We start from the raw sequence: 23,909 nt of genomic DNA on the forward strand, positions 1-23,909 counted from the left end.
AAGTAGAAATTTTTCTGTTAATATTAGCCTCCCTTTTACAGAGGATGTGTGCTGACTCAGAGAAGTATCAGTGTACGAGTATTCTACTTAGAGGGACTAGATGGCTCTCAAATGTTCCCAAGAATCAGAATAGGAAAAGTAAATTAGTAACTGGAGAACAGAATCAACACTTTTCTTGCTTCTGATATGGGATAGGTTTATATTTGAAGAGAACAAATTCATTAAGACTTAAGGAATTCACATTACTGGCAGTCTATATACAGTCATGAGTATCATATGCACCTAACCCTATAAGATATGAGGCCTTCATGAGAGATGAAGTACTTATGTTGGTCTTAGCTGGGCATGGTGGTAGACACCTGTGATACTATATCTAGGGAGGCAGAGGCAGGAGGAGAAGTTCAAGACCATCCTCATTTACATAGTGGATTTGAGGATAGTTTGAGCTATGGGAGACCCTGTTAAAACAAAGTAAAACAAACAAAGCACATTACCTTGCTTTCAGAAGGTGAAGGGTTAAAGTTTTTCTCCCCAATTTTATTTCATACAACAATTCTTCTTCATATTCCTCCTGAAAAACAAGACCCTCTCTGTGAATTCTACATCTACTTAGAGGAAGAGAATGTCTTGGGGAAGGGGCATTATTCCCATATAGTTCCCCACATTAAGTTCAGGGTGGAAACCTTGACAAAGGTGAACTTTAAAGGACAGCATTATAAGAATGATTTACCAGTTATATGTCAGTTAAAAAGACATTTCTACTAGTGAAACAATAAGGATAATGTATATTTGTCTCTCAGTCAGGAATGTGCAAGTCACTTAATGTTCAGTTAAACATTTTTCAAACCCTCAGATCTTCCCTAATGTATTTTATACTCCATATTCTTCCCCTCTCCTTTCTAAATCATTACTACTTCCAATCAAAAATAGTCTTATCTAGAAGGTGTTTTATGTGTGACAGACACAATATGAAAAGATCTTAGTTTACTTAATCTACATTGATTATCTGAAATTTAGTTGGGGATACTCATTGTAGCTAAAGCTGCCTTGTGTTCAGCATGGGCAAAATAAGTAAGGTTTTGATACACACTAGCAAGTTGCTAAGAAGAAAGGAACAAAGATTTAGAAATTCCACCAGCACAATGGTGGCTCCAGTTGGATAGACCAACAGTAGTGTTTATCAGTTGTGGATGCTGTCAGTAATGAATGATGAAATTCTAACTTTCTCTCTTTTTTTGATGACTATTGGCATAGCTATTTTCCTCAGGCTTAGTTATTAGTGATTTGATGAGCTTCTGATTCATCATGTTCCTTTGTTTGTTGAGAATTCTTTATAATGCTGGTTCATAGTTTTTCATATGTGTTGCCCACATATTAAAGTGAATTCTTCATCTGTTTGACTAAATTGTTACTTCAGACATATTAATAATAAAATCAATAAGAGTAGATTTTAAAACCATTTGAGAAGAGAGTATTGAGTTACCGTCCAAATGTCCTATTATTGATATGTCAACAAAAAACACTAAAGACAGTGCCACTGTGTCATCGTAAGACACTTCTGGTTGCTGCCCTCATGGAGAGATGAAGTGCAGCCCCCTAGGAGTAACTTCAGGACCGGGACCAGAGGTAAGGCCAACTTTTCTGCTCCAAATGACCTGCATGGTGGACTCAGGACACACAGAGGCAAAATTCCTCTGGGACTAGACACTTCCAGTTTTTAGCTGGTGCCCAAACCTCGCTGATCCCTGCCCACAGCTCCCTGTTCCCAAACCCCATGCGAGAGAGAGCTCACCAACCAGACAGGTGGGCACTCCTGAGACTGCAGGGCGGGAGAGATTTACAATACTGCCCACACTTGCCCACATCCCTGGCCCAAAAGGAAACTGTATAGGACCTCTGGGAACAGGAAGATAGGGGCACTCAAGAGGCAGGTTCCCTGTGGTCCAGACACCGACTGGATCTGAAGGGAACCAGTCAACAGCTCCCTGCACAAATATCCCATGGGAGGGAGAGCTAAACCTTCAGAGGGGCAGACACACCTGGGAAGCCAGAAGAGACTACACTCTGCCCACATTTCTGACTCTAGAGGAAAACACCTAATGCCATCAGGGACCCCTGTGCACAGTGAGCTGAAGCACAGCCCCCAAGGAGTGACTTCAGGCCTGAGAGATAAGACCAAGTTTTCTGCTTCAAGTGACCTGCCTGGTGGACTCAGGACACACACCCACAGGAACAGCTGAAGACCAGTAGACAGGAAAGACTACACACCTGAAAGAAGAACACTCTGTTCTGCTGAAAGAAATCAGGAAAACAGGTCTACAGGACTCCTGAAACACAGGCCTATAAGATGGTCTAGCCACTGTCAGAAATAGAAGAACAAGATAACAAGATAGACAAACTGATGGTAAGAGGCAAGCACAGGAATCCAGGTAACAGAAACCAAGACTACATGGCATCATCGGAGCCCAGTTCTCCTACCAAAGCAAACAAAGACTATCCAAACACCAGAAGAGCAAGATCTTGATTTTAAATCACATTTGATCATGATGATGGAGGACTTCAAGAAAGACATAAAGAACTTCCTTAGAGAAACGCAGGAAAACATAAATAAACAAGTAGAAGCCTATATAGAGGTATCACAAAAATCCCTGAAAGAGTTACAGGAAAACACAATCAAACAGGTAAAGGAATTAAAAATGGAAACATACACAATAAAGAAAGCATAAAGGAAGACAACCCTGGATATAGAAAACCAAAGGAAGAGTCAAGGAGCCATAGATACAAGCATCACCAAAAGAATATAAAGATAGAAGAGAGAGACTCAGGAGCAGAAGACTCCATAGAATTTATCAACACAACTGTGAAAGATAATGTACAGAAAAAGTTACTGGTCCAAAATATACAGGAAATCCAGGACACAATGAGAAGATCAAACCTAAGGATAATAGGTATAGAAGAGAGTGAAGACTCCCAGTTCAAAGGACTAGTAAATATCTTCTACAAAGTCATAGAAGAAAACTTCCCTAACCTAAAGAAAGAGATGCCCATAAACATCCAAGAAGCCTACAGAACTCCAAATAGATTGGAGCAGAAAAGAAACTCCTCCTGTCACATAATAGTCGAAATACCAAATGCACAAAACAAACAAAGAATATTAAAAGCAGTATGGGGAAAGGTCAAGCAACATATAAAAGCAAACCTATCAGAATTACACCAGACTTCTCGCCAGAGACAAAGAAAGGCAGAAGATCCTGGACAGATGTCATACAGACCCTAAGAGAAAATAAATGCCAGCCCAGGTTATTGTATCCAGCTAAACTCTCAAATAACATAGACGGAGAAACCAAGATATTCCATGACAAAACCAAATTTACACAATATCTTTCTACAAATCCAGCCCTACAAAGGATAATAAATGGTAAAGCCCAAAAAAAGGAGGCAAGCTACACCCTAGAAAAAGCAAGAAACTAATCGTCTTGCAAAAAAACAAAGAGAAGAAAAGCACACAAACATAATCTCACATGCAAATATGAATATAACAGGAAGCAACAATCACTATTCCTTAATATCTCTCAACATCAATGGAATCAATTCCCCAATAAAAAGACACAGATTAACAAACTGGATACCCAATGAAGACCCTGCATTCTGCTGCCTACAGGAAACTCACCTAAGAGAAAAAAACAGAAACTACTTCAGAGTGAAAGGCTGGAAAACAATTTTCCAAGCAAATGGACTGAAGAAGCAAGCTGGAGTAGCCATTCTAATATCGAATATAGTTGATTTTCAACCAAAAGTCATCAAAAAAGATAAGGAAGGACACTTTATATTCATCAAAGTTAAATCCACCAAGATGAACTCTCAATCCTAAATATCTATGTTCTAAATACAAGAGCACCTACATACATAAAAGAAACCTTACTAAAGCTCAAAACACACATTGGACTTCACACAATAATAGTAGGAGAATTCAACACTCCACTCTCATCAATGGACAGATCATGGAAACAAAAATTAAACAGAGACATAGACAGACTAAGAGAAGTCGTGAACCAAATGGACTTAATAGATATTTATAGAACATTCTATGCTAAAAAAAGGATATATCTTCTTCTCACCACCTCATGGTACTTTCTCCAAAATTGACCATACAATTGGTCATAAAACAGGCCTCAACAGATACCGAAAGATAGAAATAATCCCATGCGTCCTATCAGACCACCACAGGCTAAAGTTGGTCTTCAATAACAATAATGGAAGAACGCCCACATATACATGGAAGTTGAATAATGCTCTACTCCACGATAACCTGGTCAAGGAAGAAATAAAGAAAGAAATTAAAGACTTCTTAGAATTTAATGAAAATGAAGGTAAAACATACCCAAACTTATGTGACACAATGAAAGCTGTGCTAAGAGGAAAACTCATAGCTCTGAGAGCCTGCAGAAAGAAACAGGAGAGAGCACTTGTCAGCAGCATGACAGCACACCTAAGAGCTCTAGAACAGAAAGAAGCAAATACACCCAGGAGGAGTAGAAGCCAAGAAATAATCAAACTCAAAGCTGAAATCAACCAAGTAGAAACAAAAAGAACCATAGAAAGAATCAACAGAACCAAAATTTGGTTCTTTAAGAAAGTCAACAAGATAGATAAACCCTTAGCCAGAGTAACGAGAGGACACAGAGAGTGTTTCCAAATTAGCAAATCAGAAATGAAAAGGGAGACATAACTACAGAATCTGAGGAAATTCAGAAAAATCATCAGATCCTACTACAAAAGCCTATATTGAACAAAACTTGAAAATCTGTAGGCAATGGGCAATTTCCTAAACAGATACCAGGTACTGAAGTTAAATCAGGAATAGATAAACCATTTAAACTACTCCATAACTCCTAAATAAATAGAAGCAGTCATTAAAAGTCTCCAAACCAAAAAGAGCCCAGGTGCAGATGAGTTCAGTGCAGAATTCTATCAGACTTTCATAGAAGACCTCATACCAGTACTATCCAAACTACTCCACAAAATTGAAACAGATGGAGCGCTACCGAATTCCTTCTATGAAGCTACAATTACTCTTTTACCTAAACCACACAAAGACTCAACAAAGAAAGAGAACTTCAGACCAATTTCCCTTATGAATATCGATGCAAAATTACTCAATAAAATTCTTGCAAACCGAATCCAAGAGCACATCAAAACAATCAATCACCATGATCAAGTAGGCTTCATCCCAGGCACGCAGAGATGGTTTCAGATACAGAAAACCATCAATGTAATCCATTATATAAACAAACTGAAAGAACAAAACCACATGATCATTTCATTAGATGCTGAGAAAGCATTTGACAAAATTCAACACCCCTTCATCATAAAAGTCCTGGAAAGAATAGGAATTCAAGGCCCATACCTAAACATAGTAAAAGCCATATACAGCAAACCAGTAGCTAAAATTAAACTAAATGGAGAGAAACTTGAAGCAATCCCACTAAAATCAGGGACTAGACAAGGCTGCCCACTCTCTCCCTACTTATTCAATATAGTTCTTAATGTTCTAGCCAGAGCAATCAGACAACAAAAGGAGATCAAAGGGATACAGATTGGAAAAAGAAAATTCAAAATATCACTATTTGCAGATGATATAATATATTTAAGTGACCGCAAAAGTTCCACCAGAGTACTACTAAAGCTGATAAACACCTTCAGCAAAGTGGCTGGGTATAAAATTAACTCAAATAAATCAGTAGCCTTCTTCTACACAAAAGAGAAACAAACCGAGAAAGAAATTAGGGAAATGACACCCTTCATAATAGGCCCAAATAATATAAAATACCTCGGTGTGACTTTAACCAAGTGAGTAAAAGATCTGTATGATAAGAACTTCAATCCCCTGAAGAAAGAAATTGAGGAAGACCTCAGAAGATAGAAAGATCTCCCATGCTCATGGATTGGCAGGATTAACATAGTAAAAATGGCCATTTTACCAAAAGCAATCTACAGATTCAATGCAATCCCCATCAAAATATCAATCCAATCCTTCAGCAAGTTAGACAGAACAAATTACAAATTCATCTGGAATGACAAAAACCCAGCATAGCTAAAACTATCCTAAAAAATGCAAGTACTTCTTGGGGAATCACTATCCCTGAGCTCAAGCAGTATTACAGAGCAATAGTGATAAAAACTGTATGGTATTGGTACAGAGACAGACAGATAGACCAGTGGAATAGAATTGAAGACCCAGAAATGACCCCACACACCTATATGGTCACTTGATTTTTGACAAAGGAGCCAAAACCATCCAATGGTAAAAAGAGCATTTTCAGCAAATGGTGCTGGTTCAAGTGGAGGTCAGCATGTAGAAGAATGCAGATCGATCCATGCTTATCACCCTGTACAAAGCTTAAGTCCAAGTGGATCAAGGACCTCCACATCAAACCAGATACACTCAAACTAATTGAAGAAAAAGTGGGGAAGCATCTCGAACACATGGGCACTGGAGAAAATTTCCTGAACAAAACACTAATGACCTATGCTCTAAGATCAAGAATCGACAAATGGGATCTCATAAGACTGCAAAGCTTCTGTAAGGCAAAGGACACTGTTGTTAGGACAAAACGGCAACCAATAGATTGGGAAAAGATCTTTACCAATCCTCCAACTGATAGAGGGGTTATATCCAAAATATACAAAGAACTCAAGAAGGTAGAGCACAGGGAGACAAATAACCCTACTAAAAATGGGGTTCAGAGCTAAACAAAGAATTCAGAGTTGAGGAATGCCGTATGGCTGAGAAACACCTAAAGAAATGTTCAACATCTTTAGTCATAAGGGAAATGCAAATCAAAACAACCCTGAGATTCCACCTCACACCAGTGAGAGTGGCTAAGATAAAAAACTCAGGTGACTGCAGATGCTGGCGAGGATGTGGAGAAAGAGGAACACTCCTTCATTGTTGGTGGGATTGCAGACTGGTACAACCATTCTGGAAATCTGTCTGTAGGTTCTTCAGAAAATTGGACATTGAACTACCTGAGGACCCAGCTATACCTCTCTTGGGCATATACCCAAAAGAGGCTCTAAAATATAACAAAGACACATGTTCCACTATTTTCATAGCAGCCTTATTTATAACAGTCAGGAGCTGGAAAGAACCCAGATGCCCTTCAACAGAGAAATGGATACAGAAAATGTGGTACATCTACACAATGGAATACTACTCAGCTATCAAAAACAATGGGTTTATGAAATTCATAGGGAAATTGGTGGAACTGGAAAATATCATCCTGAGTGAGGTAACCCAATCACAGAAAAACACACATGGTACGTACTCATTGTTAAGTGGATATTAGCCCAAATGCTCGAATTACCCTAGATGCATAGAACACATGAAACTCAAGAGGAATGACCAAAATCCGAATGCTTCACTCCTTCTTTAAAAGGGGAACAAGAATACCCTTGGCAGGGAATAGGGAGGCAAGGTTTAGAACAGAGGCAGAAGGAATACCCATTTAGAGCCTGCCCCATATGTAGCCCATACATATACAGCCACTAAACTAGATAAGATGGATGAAGCAGGGGTTGGAGATTTAGCTCAGTTGTAGAGCGCTTGCCTAGCAAGCGCAAGGCCCTGGGTTCTGTCCCCAGCTCTGAAAAAAAAAGATGGATGAAGCAAAGAAGTACAGGCTGACAGGAACCGGATATAGATCTCTCCTGAGAGACACAGCCTGAATATGGCAAATACTTAGGTGAATGCCAGCAGCAAATCACTGAACTGAGAACAGGACCCTAATTGAAGGAATCAGAGATAGGACTGAAAGAGCTTGAAGGGGCTTGAGACCCCATATGAACAACAATGCCAACTAATCAGAGTTTCCAAGGACTAAGTCCTTACTCAAGGACTATTCGTGAATTGACCCTGGACTCCAAGTTTATAGGTAGCAATGAATAGCCTAGTAAGAGCACCAGTGGACGTGGAAGCCCTTGGTCCTGCCAAGACTGAACCCCCAGTGAAAGTGATTGTTGGGGGAGGGCAGTAATAGGGGGAGGATGAGGAGGGGGACACCAATGTAGAAAGGTAGGGGGAGGGGTTAGGGGGATGTTGGCCTGGAAACCAGGATAGGGAATAACAATTGAAATGTAAATAAGATATAGTCAAGTTAATAAAGATGGGAAAAAAAAGAGTCCATATTGTCACCCATCCTTTTTATGGATCAGACTGACCTTAGTCAACAGTCAGACATCTTACTTATTTACAATTTTCTCTGTATAAAGTGACTCTTTCACCTTATGCTTCACTCTTTGGAACAAAATCATAGTGAGAAACCCATGGTTAAGAAATGGGGACCTACACTATACCTCCTAAAGATAAGAGGATGCACAGAAAAAGCATCAGTTCTCTGTGGAACACTGGTATAGTCTCCCACATGTGTTTATTCATTCCTTTATTTATTTGCATCTGCAAAGCCTCATGGATCCTACTGGTTCACTTATATTGTACTGAAAACTTGTCATTTATCTTAATATTCATATGGTGCCTTATTTTCTCTTGGGGGTTTTGTAAGTTGAGTCCTAACCTCTTTTGATATGTACCCACCCATACGGATATGGAGTTTAGGTCTTTTTGTTGCAGTTGTGGCATTTTTCAGTTCTAGGCTCATCCCTTGTATTCTCCCTGGCCCAAGCTAATCTCACTCAGTTATAATAGACTTTCTGATATTAAAGTTGGCTAGCATAAGACAAATGTTTTCACCCATGGACTGTAGGAAGCTGATTTCTCCATTGGTCATATATCAACCTTTTAATTAGATGAAGGCTTGAGAAGATAAAGAAAGAGTTGGAAATCAAATAGTTGAGAAGAACCTTATTAGAGAAAAAGAGCCCAGGGTGGACACCAGAAGGAAGAGAGTAGAGAGCTGTTTCTGTTTTATCATGGCATGAGACAATTAGAGAAGCTGAAATCTTGCTTTATAATTACTGAGAAACCTATAAGTGATGGTATAGAAAGCAGGCAGCCACCATGAGAAGAGTAAGAAACTCCATGATGCTAAAAGTATTTGTATATTGTTGTCAGGGCAGAAGACTAAGTATTTTTGTTGAAGCCAAGTTTAAAACGTAGGTGGTAAAATGTGAATACCTAAATATACCTTCTCTAAGGATACCTATCTAAGATCTTCTTAATCCTGAAAGCTGAATAAAGTATAGTGGTTCATCTTATGCCTATTGTCTATTACCTACTGTAAATATTCTTTTGAAATAGGTATTTTTAAATGGTAATGTTTGAATGGAAACCTTTGTAAGGCCAAGCATTTTTTGTCTCCATGGAAGTTGTCTTATTGGGTATTATATGTAAAGCAAGTAATCCTGTGCACTGAAAATTGACAAGAGCCAAATAAAGGCTCAAGGTTGTGCTCTAGGGTCACCAGCTCAGAAAATGGGGTGGGGGGAGGACATTACATGAGTCTGCAAGGACTTAGAAGAATTCCCCCCCAAACTGGAAGATAGGAAATAGCTCCCCCAAAGCTTGAGCAGTCCTTTTTGTGCTTTGCTAGCCTATTGAGGGTCAGTTATCCCTTAGCATACACTGTGAACCAAATGGGAGGGGGGTTTCCTACAAAAATGAAACCGATATTTGCTTCATGTTTACTCCTTCTTGGAGCCAGGGACAGCTTTCTATACAGCCATGAAAGCCACTGAGTCATATATACTAAGTCAAAGTGTATACCGGTGTATCAGAGTCATGGATGCGTTCAAGATCCCGTTTCTGTAGCAGGGATAGCTTTTTAGGATGAACCAGTTCTTGACCCTCTACTCCAACAATCCCTCTTCCTAGAAGAAAACATAAAGCGAACATGCATGTGTTATTACAAGCCACCTTCCAGCGAGGGACAAATGGGTTTACATTCCTCTAGTCCATATGCTTGCAATGACCAACCATGCGCTCATATCACCCTTAGCTGGTAGTGTGAGGATTATTTACAGATCAGTGAGACATAAGGAAGGAGGCAGACAAAGACACAGTGTCCTTAGACTATTTCCACCTTGCTCTGAATTACCACCTTTGTTATTTCTGTTCTCCACTGCTACCTCCAGATGCTCCCTTCTGCCAAATCTTGTACAAAAGTGACCTATTTCAACATTAAATAGTTCTTTTTTCTCTCAGTGAATTTGCCTTTGTAGTCTTAACTCCCATAGGTAAAGCTCAAAGCTTCCAGTGTTTAGGTAAGCTTGGGGGGCCCATGTCAATGCAAAATATTTTCTTTTTATCATGTCCTGTCACACTGACAGTTAGCTATAAGTTTATTCTGGAGCATCTATAACAATACAGATAAAATAATGTGGATTTGGGGGATGGACTCAGATTTGTATCAAGGATTCACTGGTTTATGGACCGTGTGAGCATTTATATCACACCTGTCCTCTCTGATCTGCAAAAGGTACTTTCATATTCTTTATCACTAAAATGTATAATAGTAAAGGACTTTAAACCTTCTGACATACAAAGTAGCTAATGGCTAGCACAGTGTCTACAGGTGTTTTTATAAATGCCCATCTCTTTCCCTTTCTCATTATTGTTAGAGTTTAAGGGGTCTATAGGTTTTCATAGACTCATCAAACCTCATGATCAGTTACAACCCAATCTAAGCCTGACATTGATATACTCAGAGAAATCACCAATGTAATTTAGAGCTTTTGTAACCTAAAGTTTAAATATTGGAGCTAAAGTGATAATGCCTCAAGTGTAGTAAATAAACATTGCAGAAAATAATATCACATACCTTGCATCTGAGAAATAAGGACACTCATCAAAAATATACCTGTGGGAAACATTCTGAAGGGTTATCTGAGAAAAGCTTCACCCTACTCCTTGTTCTTGCTTCCACTGCAAGGATGCCCAGCTTTACTAAGAGAAGCAGTTTTGATCTAACACAGGAAACAATCCTAGATGCAGTTTCACAACCTGTGCACTGCTTGAGGCTAAAACACAGGGGTGGACATCATGTACTAGTTAAAGACAACAGTGGAGATAGTGGGGGTGGAAATGAACTTGGCACAGACTGTAGTCTGTGCCTAATGTGATTATAGATGGATTAAAGCTTCTGAAGTGAAAAAAGTCAAGTATGTTTTAGGAAAAAAGATCACCGAAGTCTGCTACATGCATTTTGGTTGAAGTAGATGAAATATAGAACCACAAACAGAAACCACTTGAGAACACTAGAAAAACAAACAGAAATGCTAAAACATGTGTACATGTTACAAATCATGTGTCAAATAAAATAAAAGATATATTGAAAAGAGAAGTAAGATGCTTTGTAATATAACACTGTTTCCAAACTAACACTAAAAAGAAATCACAGATAGAGAGAAGTACAAAGTGTCATTGATAAGCTCCTACACATTTGCATTGTCTTGGGTACTGCAGCTGCATTTTTCAGCCACTTTCAGTTTTCTCTGACAGCTTATATCTCATCCATGAGTAAAACCAGTTTGTCCTGAAGAGACAGTTGATAATCTCACACATATCCTTCTCCTGTGCTATTACATGACATCACTATGTCTACCATAGTTTAATGAAATATCCTCTTAGTTTACATGACTGTTTTTCCTCTCAATCTCTTGCCACATATTACGTACTTATATGGGATTATTTCATCAATACATACCATACTGCATGACTCTCTGGCCACATCTTTTGAAGGACTTTTTATCTCAGAGTCAATGTCTGTGATAACTTTCAGGCTTTCCATGATCTCTGCTTGGTACTCTTTGTCTCTACATTGTACTATTCTTTTTCTCTGAGTCAACTGCCATGCATTCTTGAGTATTCAAGGACCGTGTTTCTGCTTCAAGAGTATTGGCTGCTTGCTCTTCTGCTTGGGACATTCTCTTTAAAGATAGTCACATGACATGCTTTCCCTTTCTTTTCATTTATCCAAATAAATATCCTATTAGTGAGATCTTCTCTAAATGTCTTACACAAAACTGACCTTAGTGGCCCTGAGTTAATCATCCCCTCAAATGCCAAACATTTCAATAATCCATTTTGGTCTTCTAATTACCTGACTTCACCTGTTAAAATGAAAATTTCTGAAGAAAAAATATTTTATTGGTTTAGTTTATAGGTTAATCTTCAGTGCTTTGAGTAGTATGTCATCAAAACACATTTATTGAATCAACACAGATTAAGCATAAGTGAAGCTGTTGGGGCCTGGTAAATAGTTCAACAGTTAAAAGTGCACGTTGCTTTTGAAGAGGACCTGAGTTTGGTTCCCAGCACCCAAATTGGATTGCTCATAGCTGCCTATAACTCCAGCTTTAAGGAATCAGATGCCCTTTTCTGGCCTCCATGCTCACTGCACTCACATACCCTCCCCACCAACACACAACACATAATTTAAAAATTAAAATAGAAAATTATAAGGTGATCTATTCTTAGTTTAGTAACGAGTCATTAGGGAGTTAAACAGTGAAGTGGATAAGCACATTCTCAGAGCCCTATCCCAGGATCAATTTTCAACACTTCAAATTTCAGCACCATGTTCTGCTGTTCTTTTCCCTCTCTGAACTCTAGGATCTCTTAGCATTTCTTCACTTTAACACACTACCGAAGTACCTCTCGTTATATTTGTCTTTCTATCTCTACCAGGTATTTAGTAAAGTAGGCAGTGTTTTCATTTGCTCTTTGATTAAATTTGCTCTTTAACAATTCCATACATGTATATAAAATATTCTGGTTACTTTCTAACAACCCCCTGTTCTCTTACTTCCCTCCCACCACTATGAAGCTGGTTTCATTTCCACTTGTCCCTTTCCCAGACTCAGGTCTTTATGTTTTAATTTGTGACACATTTAGTTTAACCAGGGCCTTATACAATATTCAAAACAATCTATAGTTTTGACAAAATACTTATCAGAGTGCCGATGTTTTTCATAGAAAACAGAAAAATAATTCTAAAATTCATGCAGAACTATAAAATATTAGAAAAATCTAGTTTAATGAAAAGAACAAAGCAGAGGGTCTAAGATTATTTGATTTTAAAATATTCTACAATTTAATGTATTCTACTCATAATGATGTGGTATTAGCATAAAATCAGATAGCCAGGCTATAGTACAAACATAAACTTCACAATCAATACAGACATTCACAGCCACACTGGGACACATACTGGGCAAAGGCATTTATTTCAGTAAATGGTGCAGAGAAAATGGGCCATCTATGTACAGAAGAAAGAAAGGAGGCTACTATTCATTATTATTTAGAAAAACATCAACCTAAACCAGATCAAAGCTTAAATCTTTGGCCTGAATCCATGAAAGCAGCAGAAGAAAAGAAATGGCAAGAGTCTAGAGCATTGGGATGAGATGAACTCTCCATGAGTAAGTCCTCACAAATGCTGAAGAGAAAGGATAGTGGAGAAAAAAAGATTCTATAAAGTGAGAAAGGTCTGCACCATAAAGGAAACCAATATCAGAATGGAACAATAACCTTCAGAATTGGAGGAAATGTTTGCGACCAAAGAATGGGTTAAAAGGAAGATCTGTCCTTCTGACTTGAAAGTAAATTAAGCAGTCCAATGCCCTACTAATGAAGGTCTGCTTGTAATTGTCTTTGTAGACACAGGAGCCAATGTCAGCATTTAATTATGCTTTGAGTGCTCTGAAAAGAACATCACATTCAGAATTGGGAGCTGTGTGTTCTACAGTAATGGATTCACCTACTCTCAGCAAGTCACTTATTTCTTTGGGCTTCAATGTCTGATTTATAAATAGGGGCTATTATAATAATATTTAACCTTGAAGAGGGTTTTATCATCCAGATGGCATATCTCTGGACTCTGACTCTGCATTTCTTTTACTTAGTAAGACCTACTTTGAGTAAAAAGTGTCACTTGAAAAAAATAAGAGACAATCATGAAAAATTAAGGATTAAAAATATTTTCCACTTCACAAATGAGGCAAAGACACACAGAATTTTCTATTAACACACATAGACAATGTCTCATAATAAATAGAACAAAATGTATAACTAGTAACACACTCTAATGCCTAAAGGTACAAGGGTATATGGAAGGACCTGAGCACATAAAATGCACTGTGTCACCTCTAATTCTAACAGACTCAATAGTCATCTATTATTGCTTCGGATGATTTCTGTCCTTGAACACATTGTGGTCACTCTTCTGAGCAGTTCTCTTCTACCAGCCTTACCAGTTTTCAAAATGCTCAGAAAGAGTTTTCAACCATCACTGTTCCAGGTTCTCCCCATTTTCTCTTTAAGATACTCCCTTGATGTTTTTGTCCTCACTACCCTGCAAAACTTTTCCATCAAGGTCATCAGTGATTGACCTTCAGATCTTAAATATAATGACTTTTATCTATTGATTCATCCAGGCTTGATCATTGTTTACATATTTTATAACCAACTCTTTCCCCAAGCTTTTGGTAATATTTTCTCTCTTTGACTTACAGCTGAGGATTTCCTCTCGAATTAGTTCCTTTCTCTTACCCTTCTCACATCTTTCTTTTCATGATCCAGACTCCTAAACATTGGAGAGGCTCCAGGGTTGATGTCTTTCTCTTTCTGTGTCTTCTGTCTACAAGTACTCAGTTAGATCTCATGAACTACCCATCTTAAAAACAACTGCTATATAATTGCTTGCCAAGGTCTTGTAACTCAAAAATACTTCCATGGTTTTGCTGTTTTTGTTTTCTGCATTTCGATATATCATGGGTAATACATGGACTATACTCATGATTGTCATCCCAAAAAGTCTTCCTCCAAATAATTTTCTTCTCTCAGAGATATGGACTCTGGCAATGCAACTAGGCAAGCCAAAGACATTGAAGTTATCAGGAACACCTGGATTTCTCTTATGTTCTACACATGGTGCATGAGGTAATTCTATTATCTCACTCCTCATCATGTACTCAGAACCTAAGCACTTCTACTCCTTTCAGTGTGACCACAGTCAGCTCATGCTTGGATTTCTACAACTTCTTGATTAATTCCATGATTGACACATGTTAAGTCAGTAAGATTCTGAATCCTATATGGTTATAATGAAGCTAAAAATCACCATTATCGTGAGACATTAGAGCTGTCAGAATCAGGGTAATATCTTAGCACATTCCTCTTCTATTTGTGGTGAGGAGTAAGACTCCTGTCTTACTGCAAAGCCACTCACATAAAAATAATACTTGGTACTGAGAATAAGCATCTGTTAGTATGTTATACAGGAAAGGTAAGAAAACATTTTTGGAGTCTAGTAATTTGATAAGATTTGTTGTTTATAATCACCATTTTAAAATATACTTTTGTTTACAAAAAAGGATGTTCATTCTAGAATAGTATTATATGATATGCCAGCAGTATACTGTGTGTGTGTGTGTGTGTGTGTGTGTGTGCGTGTGCATGCTGATGTTTGCCTAATGAAAAAAATAACCTTGAGATACATCTCTTTAGTTTCTCCCCATTAAATGATATATGAGTATTTGTGTTCCATTTGATTCCTTGAATTATACTGCAATATAGATTTGTGTCAGTTGCTACATCTTTAGCATCCATAATAGTCCCTCATGCATCCAGCTCTAATCAAATGCTTCTAGATACATCTCCGTTTGCTTAAGGATTCATCCTTATAATGTATGTTTTATTGTCAAGAACCTGTTTAACATAAAAAGTTATTGAGACCCCAGACTCTTTACCTTACTAACTGCCATGAGTGGCCCAATAAATACTTAGGGTATCATGCCCAGTTACTATTTGCAAAGCATTTTATTATCACGATCATCAACAACAAATGAAGGGCTTTAGCTTCAGCCAACTGATCATGTCTTTGGTTAGCCCACTCATTTCTCGAGACCCCCATCTCTTTTATTGTCTGTGTGAGTGCTCCTACATAGATGTACTTTCTTTCATCTTTCTACAGCTTAATTCAAAGAGACTTTCAAGGTTGAATAGACAGAACTGAGAGCGCCAGTTAATCTTTCTTTATTTGATGCCAATTTTCTCCTTCGGATTGGTAATGTGATAAGTCACTCTGGGACATGGGCTTCTCTACTGTTCACTTCCCAAACCCACACACCTGGCACCACATCCTCATGATGATGCTGTTTTTCCCTCATTCCTAAAACACAGGCCACCTCTGCCTTCCTGTATGTTAAGATGTGAATACCTGTGAGTAAATTTTGCTGCTTCTCTCCTACACTGTGAACTTTTGATGGTAAGGCCTCTGGTGTTTGGTAAGCTTCTACATTGGTGTAGACTTGAGACCTAAACAAAGTGATGTATCTGAAGGTGTGAGTCATTCCTTGTGATACCCCCCAAACACTGAGAATTCTAGAATGAAATTTTTCTTTCATTTTATATTTGGGAGAAAATGTGACTATACTCATGACTAAAATTCATCTGTTCCTTGAAGGTTCTCCCACCCAGAGACCAAGAATGCCATTGAGGCTGGACGAATAAAAGTTTAAGAATTTGGTTAGCATGATGTTACCAGTATGAAACCCATTAATTTAAATATCCATAAAAGCAGTTCAAAAACAAATTAAATTTAAAAAGAATTTCATTAATTTGTTGTATCTCTTTTGTTGTATTTGGTTCATGGAATAATTGGTGTTATGCTAAAGTCATGTCTACGATGTTCAGTTTGGTAGACTTTATGACTTTCTATACTGACACAAGCTTGTTTAATGGCCACATAGTTGTCTTTGGAGAAGAGATACTTATCAACTATCAAATACTCCATGCAAAGTCATATTTTTTTAATTATTGGATATTCATCATATTCAAGGGTATGTCTGGAGATGACATCCCTTAGTAGGTGGGAGGTGAATGGTGAAAAACTCAGGATCCATGCATGGAAATTTATACTGCAAATAGTTCCAATACATACTTTAATCACAGAAACAGTGTCCTGAGAAGTATTTTCAAGGTAAGAACATGAGATGACAGGATTTCCGGGGGAGGATAACCATTGTTGGAGCCAAACTAAGAATAATTAAGTTGTAATTTAGCTTTTCTCATGATGTGTATTTTGTTTTTATTCTTATGTTTATAGTATTTTATTCCTCGGCATTTTTATCATATAGAAAAAATATCCAGACTGTATTTAGCATGGGAGAGGGTAAGCTATAATGGTTTCCTACTAGTTCTCAATGGTTGACTTATCTTTGGGATTTAGAAGACCTGAAATTTTTCTGAATTTTAAGAAATAGCACAAGGGGCTGGCAAGATGGTTTTATGGTTAAGATCACAAAATGCTCTCTCAAATGACCTAGGTTTGATTCTTAGCACTCATGTGTCAACTCACAACCACCCAAAACTCACAGTTCTAAGGACTATGACAGCCTCTTGTTGTCTCCAAAGGCACCTGACATATATGTTATACATTTGAAGACAAAATAAAATAAAATAATGAAAAGCCATTCAGTTTTCTTAATATGGAGAAAAGATAGCCTACCAAATGAACCACAATCAGCTTCCTAAGTAAGACTTCATTTGACATAGCCTTGCCCATTGAGTTTTTCATGCACAAAGAAAAGACGGCCTGCTCAGGTGATTCACACACCTTCGCTCAGGTGCCATGTCCCTTAACTACCACATAGAGGAATCAAACTTCCAACACACTAACTGGGGGGTAGACACACTTAACCATAGCAATTTTTTCTGACCCTCTGTTCAATAATTTTTCCATTAATGTCTAAAAGTGTAATAACATATTTTATTTCTTTAAATCTTCTAATGGATTTTTCTATCAGTCTAACATCAAAAGGCTCTTTCTCGCTTGATTCAGAAATCCTCCCTACTTAGACTTCTGTGTCCACACAGATGATCCCCACTGCTTAGCCACTGCTCCTTGTTCAGCACTTTGCACATTTCATATGTATAACAGGCAACACATTTGCTGACTTGATGAACCTTAAAGATGGCCAGGTAAAGTGATGAGATTGAAGCTGGGTGTGCAGGGATCCACATCTATACTCTAATCTGAGGCAATGCAAGAGTGCTACATCCTGTCAGTGTGTGGTGTGGAGTAACCAATGATGACTGTGGAGCAATAGCATATTTCTTTCTTTCCCTCTACCTTTCTCTCCCCACCCATCTCTCTCTTCTTTTAGGAATTTAATACTGTTTATTTTTTGTGTTTCATACACATATACACAGAAGTATAATCACATCTACATTCTATTTTCCTCCTATATCCATCTCCATAATCTGTCATCACATTTTCATCACCATTTTGTCTGTTTTTTTTTTTGCTAACCTACCAAGTCCAGTTCTAGTCACCCATATGTTTATGAATGTGGGACCACCCATTGAAGCAGGGGAACTCCCTTAAGAGGAATAATTGTTCCTCCCTCAACAGCTATCAACTGCTAGTAGCTCCTCAGCAAAAGATGGGCCTAAAGATTTTAATCCATGCTGGAAATTCTGATTTGATCCTTCACTGGTAACCACAGATACTGTGACTTCATGAGGACCAAGACCATATCATGTTCAGAAGACAGCAACTCAGACTGTTCTTTCTCACCTCCGGTCTTCAGATTCTTCCCACACCTTCTGTAATATTCTCTGAGTCTTAGAGGTGGGAAGTTTAATTTCTATGTCCCTTTTAGGGATTAGCACTCAGTAACTCATTCTCAAAGTTTCAACAGTATATATTTCTGCATTGAGTGCTGCCACTGCAAAAGCAAGCTTCTCTAACCACGGAAGAGGAAGCTAAGACTGAATTGCCTCGCTTAGATTGGCCTGTATGTATGTTTGTTGGACATTGTAAGAATAGAATCTTATTGCTGCCTTAAAACTGAGAGAGAAATGTCTATTACCAATGCTTGCAAATAAGATCTTTTGTTAATTGTGTATCTGATGCAGAGAAATGGGCAATAATCTTTATGCATGATCCTAAAAACCTGTAAATTATTATACTTAAACTGCATTTCCATCTAGTAGATTAGATATGGGTCCAATTTGCAGGCGAAGAGATCTGTTTCATTTTCCATTTTCATACAGGTGGTAACTGGCAGTTAAAGGACTCAATTTCAAGTCTATTTCCTACAGAACCAATGTCTTTCATATTGATTCTATTAAAGGTAAATGATTATTATTATTATTTTACTCTTGTCTTTTCCCCAGCCAAGTATTATCTCAAACAGCTATAAATTCCACTGGAGTCACAGGAAAACTGAAAACTGGAAATACGTACTCCTTGAGAAACACAAACCATCACTCCTAGGAATCAATACATGCCCTAGTCATGACCTACTCTAAAATTAGCTCAAATTCCATTAAGGTTGTAGAGATTGAAGGCATCTTCTGACTCAAAAATGCTCTGTTCCTAATAAAGAAGTCTGACCTCAGCTGTGGACTCTGGAATTACTGAGAGGGTGTTTTCAGGCAGCCCAATGAGCACCCTCTAATTCACAACAGTTATTTTGATTTTCTGATTCTGTGGATCTTATTGCAATTTCCGAATTGGGAGTGAAACGAAAAGCAAAACAACATAGTTACAGAATTTATTTTTTTAAAGAAAAAAATGTGTTTTCTTTCTCTCCGTGTTTCTGTTATAAGCCTGTATGTGGGTCTATTTAATCTTAAAGAGAGCACATTAATCAGGAAATAGTTGATTTCTTGGATTTATTAAAAATGAAAAGTTCAGAAACTTTACTAGAGGTACTTGAACATAATCTTGCTAGTCTTAATGGCTCTTAACATTTTATTTTAGTATTTTTACTATTCATGTATGTATGTGTGTGTATGCACATATGTATGTATGTATGTATGTATGTATGTATGTATGTGGCATGTGTGAGATGTGGAAAGGGTGGTTACATGCCATGATGTACATATGAGGACAGAGAATAAGTTGCAGGAATCGGTTCTTTCTTCCATCATGTGGGTTCTAGCAAGTGCACTTAGGTGTCAATCTTGACCACACGCCTTTGCCATTTTATTTTTATGGAATGCAGAAGATGATTTCAGTGCCTGAATTTTTCAGCAAATTTGCCACCATTTTATATGCTGGCTAAAAACACAGTTTATACTATTAATACAGTAACTAAATAAAAATAGTAGAAAAAATTCAGAAAATTCTATTCAGCCTTGGAGGTGTGCTTTTTTATTATGGGGTAAAATGAGCCACAGATCCTTGGAAACAAGGTTAAACAAACAAAGAGAAAGGCACTGAGTTTTACCATGCATGCTTCCATCCAAAAGATCAGGATGGAAGTCTGAAATCTCTTTTGTTTTCCTTGCATTTGAGAGAAATAATACCTATGTCTTTTTCCAATATGGGAACAGAGAGAAGCCATTTTCCTTCATTCATTCAAATAAGAGATTGTTTTCCACCGGACTTTATTATGTCATCCTAGGATAAGTAGTGTAGAAAAGGAAGAAATGGTTGTTATGGACATACTAGTATCTAATTTCATCCAGGACATTTCTATGCACACTGAGGAAAAACTAATAATGATGACAACTGAAAACCCACAGGCTCACTTTTCTTCATCACAAGCATGTATCTGTATTTTACACAGTATGTTTCATTGTGAGTTATCATAAAGAATTTTATATTATGCAAGATCTAGTATATTGAATAGATTGGGTCAGATGTAAACAGGCACACAAGGATTGAGAGATTGTAATGCACTTTCATTGGTAAGTTCCTGCTCATTGATCTCACTCAGAGGCTAGCTCTGGAAGCTGGGTTGCCCATATGTGACATGTACACAATGCAAACTCAAGTATGTTTATGGTAAATTTCCTTCAAGAGCCCTTGCATAGAGAAGGGTTGGCACCCCTAACTCTAGGAGAGGCAGGGTAAAGAACAACAAAACAGCCAGAGTTAGAATGAAGAGCTAGAAGATGCAGCACTTCCAACAGAGGTTATAGGTATTCGTCCTATGGTTTAAAGGTGCCTCCCATGGAAAAGAGAAGCCAGATGCTCTCCAAGCATGGGAAGCTCATCCAAGGAGAGGAAGCTCATTCTGGAGCTCCAACTCATTGCCTCAACCCAGTTTTCCAGGTTGTGTCTGGCTGGATACTGGAAGCTCTGACCTGATGATGTTCTGCTTCTGATTTTATTTGTTTTTTCACTTGGACACTTCACCAAAGGGACGTTGCTCTGCCCAAGACTCTATCAGAAATTGCAAGTTATCTCTCTCTCTCTCTCTCTCTCTCTCTCTCTCTCTCTCTCTCTCTCCCTCCCTCCCTCCTTTATCCTCTCCCCCTCTTCTCTTTTGATATTTATAATCTTTTCACTTTGCCTTGCTATATGCTTAGTAAATCCACTCATACCAAACCAAAAAATATAGCTATCCTAGCTCATTATCCATACCGCATGAAGAATAAATCAAGTAGTAGGCTTTGGTATTTATTTTCTCTTTACTAAAGGATTTGCTTAAGACAGATGTGACAGTAAAACTAACTTAAAATCTGTGCATGGCAAATTGAATCCTTGGCCATAGTACTTGCAGAACTTGGAGAAAATGCATCAAATATTCCAAACCTCAATTGAATTGAAGTAATGATTTTGGGAAGGAGACTCCAGCAGCTTAATATGACAAAGTATCCTCATCCATAGTGAATGACATTTTTGAATGTGCTTTTGACCTGTTCATGGCTATGCACATTGCAAATTTGTTTCTTGTGGGTTATTATATATGATCCTAGTGACAGTCTTTAGAAATTAGGTTTATGTCATAGATTTGGAATAATGAAGTTTAGAATGAATAAATGACCAAGTCATAGAATTCGGCTAAAGTGTAAAGGCATCATGAGGAAGACAGACAGACAGACAGACAGACAGACAGACAGACAGACAGACAATAACAATACAGCCTCTGAAAGCCTGAAACAAACAAAACCTATACTAAATTGAAAAAATGAAAAGAATAATGAGATATAGTTCCGGTCTCCCTGAGATTTTGATCAAATTGAGAACCATTGCCTATTAATTACAAAGTTCAAACACTATGCTGTCAAATAATTTTCCTCTTCCCTTCCTCTAATGACGCAGAGTGAAGTAGAAAGAGTGTTTTTTTCTGAGTGGGTGCACACATGTTTATAAGGCTTGACAGACTTAAAGAGCTCTCTAGTGTTTAAAAATAAGGATGTAGGTCTGGAGAAATGGCTCAGTGGGCAAGAGAGCTTATTGCTTTTTAAGAAGATTCCAGCCTGGTTTTCAGCACACATGTCAGGTGACTTATAATCACCTGCTACTAACTCTAGCTCTGGGGACTCTTAGACATTTTATTCATCTTTTGAAGCACCCTTACACATATGAGTGCACACACACACACACACACACACACCCCACACACCCCACACACAAACATACACACATATGCAGAACAAAGGGGGCTGTGGTGATTTGCTCTACTACTTTCCCACAGGGAGTTGATGGTTTCCTTCATACACCATATACTTTCATTATGATGAACCATCTCAGATCTAAGATCAATAAGGCCAAACAAGTAGGGACCGAACTCTCCAAAACATTCAAAATTAACCCTACTTCTTAATACGATTTAATCACTTCAGGTATTTGCTATAGCAATAGAACATTACATTACCAGTACATTACCACTGAGGGGTTTTTTGTTTTTGTTTTTGATTTTGTGTGAGTGTGTGTGTGTGTGTGTGTGTGTGTGTGTGTGTGTGTGTGTGGTAATGAGTTATGCAGTAGTAGCTGTGTGTGTGTGTGTGTGTGTGTGTGTGTGTGTGTGTGTGGTAATGAGTTATGCAGTAGTAGCTGGAGATGATAATAGGTAAAGTGTCTCAATGTTATTCTAAGGAACAGATATTTGATATGGGGCCCATATTCCATGTGATTTTCTTTGCTTGAAACTAGAAAACACAAACTTAATTTATTCTGATAGAATAAAGGTCAATGCTCTTTTTGAACTTTGGAGAACCTGAGGTCAACTGTGGAAAGATGTAAAGAAAGGAGCAGATCATTGAAATGTCCCATGTGCCGATTGGGAGAGTGGGACAATTTGTGTAGATTATAACAAATGAAAATTTATTTATCTGTGTATCACTATGATCTCTGTATCATCTATCATTTATCTATACCATTTATCAAAGCTCTCAATATATAGATATCTATCAACTATTTTTATCACCTATTTGTTTATTTTAATCTATCTTGTTTATCATCTATCTTGTTTATTATCTATATTTATCATGCATATCTCTTTCTCATTTCTCTGTCTACATCTATAGATCATCTATCTATCTACTACCTACTTACCTACCTAGCTACCCACCTACTTTACCTATCTGTACATGTCTGCGAAACCACAGAGAAAGCTAGGAAGTAAGGGACAATGCTTCTAAGCCCCCTACCCCCCGCAAAGTGAGTGAAGATCTGCAAATATTTGTCCACCTAGTGGTCATTAAATTGCTCACCACCCCATTCTGAGAAAAATGTCAAAAGACGGAGAGAGATAGGCATGGGCTTCCCACAATGCTTCAATACAAAATTGTACCTGCTTAAATTTGGACTTTCAACAAGGAGGAAAAAACTGATTATTCTCTGCTCACCTTTCCTTAGAAGTTAAAAACGGGTCTGCTTTTTCAGTCAGAATAGCCTGCTTTTGACTAGCAGTTAAGTTCTTAACTTCTGACAGCAGATGTCACAATTGCCTAACAAAAGAAAAGTGTAGCTGTGCCTCTTAATTCAAGAGAAAGATATCTCTAACAATAGTTTTAAAATATACCCAACCATACCCCTAACACATGCACATTGTTGTGATAGAATGGCTAGCTACCATTCATGAGACTTGGGTTTGATATTTAGCACTGGGAAAACTGGTGAATGTTCTTTCAAGGGACAGTAATCCAATTCCTACCACGTACAAGTAGCTAGACAAGGAAAAGTGCCCTTGTATATTTCACACATATT

At 37.9% G+C, this 23,909-nt stretch overlaps 1 protein-coding gene across 2 annotated transcripts in view; it reads right to left on the reverse strand.

Moving 5' to 3' along the window:
- Adam7 (ADAM metallopeptidase domain 7) overlaps positions 1-10,921 on the reverse strand; it is a 48,454-nt gene extending 37,533 nt beyond the window's left edge. Inside the window, exons 1-3 of one of the 2 annotated variants that reach the window (NM_020301.2) lie at positions 10,776-10,873; positions 9,722-9,825; positions 495-571 (exon numbers count right to left, since the gene is read on the reverse strand). In NM_020301.2, coding sequence (NP_064697.2) covers positions 495-571; positions 9,722-9,825; positions 10,776-10,827 — 233 coding nt within the window. In that variant the 5' untranslated portion in view covers positions 10,828-10,873. Of the gene's footprint in view, positions 1-494; positions 572-9,721; positions 9,826-10,775 lie in introns of both variants that reach the window. The other variant, XM_087585493.1, reaches the window with a different exon arrangement.
- Positions 10,922-23,909: the final 12,988 nt, after the last annotated feature.

This window comes from Rattus norvegicus, chromosome 15 (genome assembly GCF_021556685.1).
Source record: "Rattus norvegicus strain SHRSP/BbbUtx chromosome 15, alternate assembly SHRSP_T2T, whole genome shotgun sequence".
NCBI lineage: Eukaryota > Metazoa > Chordata > Mammalia > Rodentia > Muridae > Rattus > Rattus norvegicus.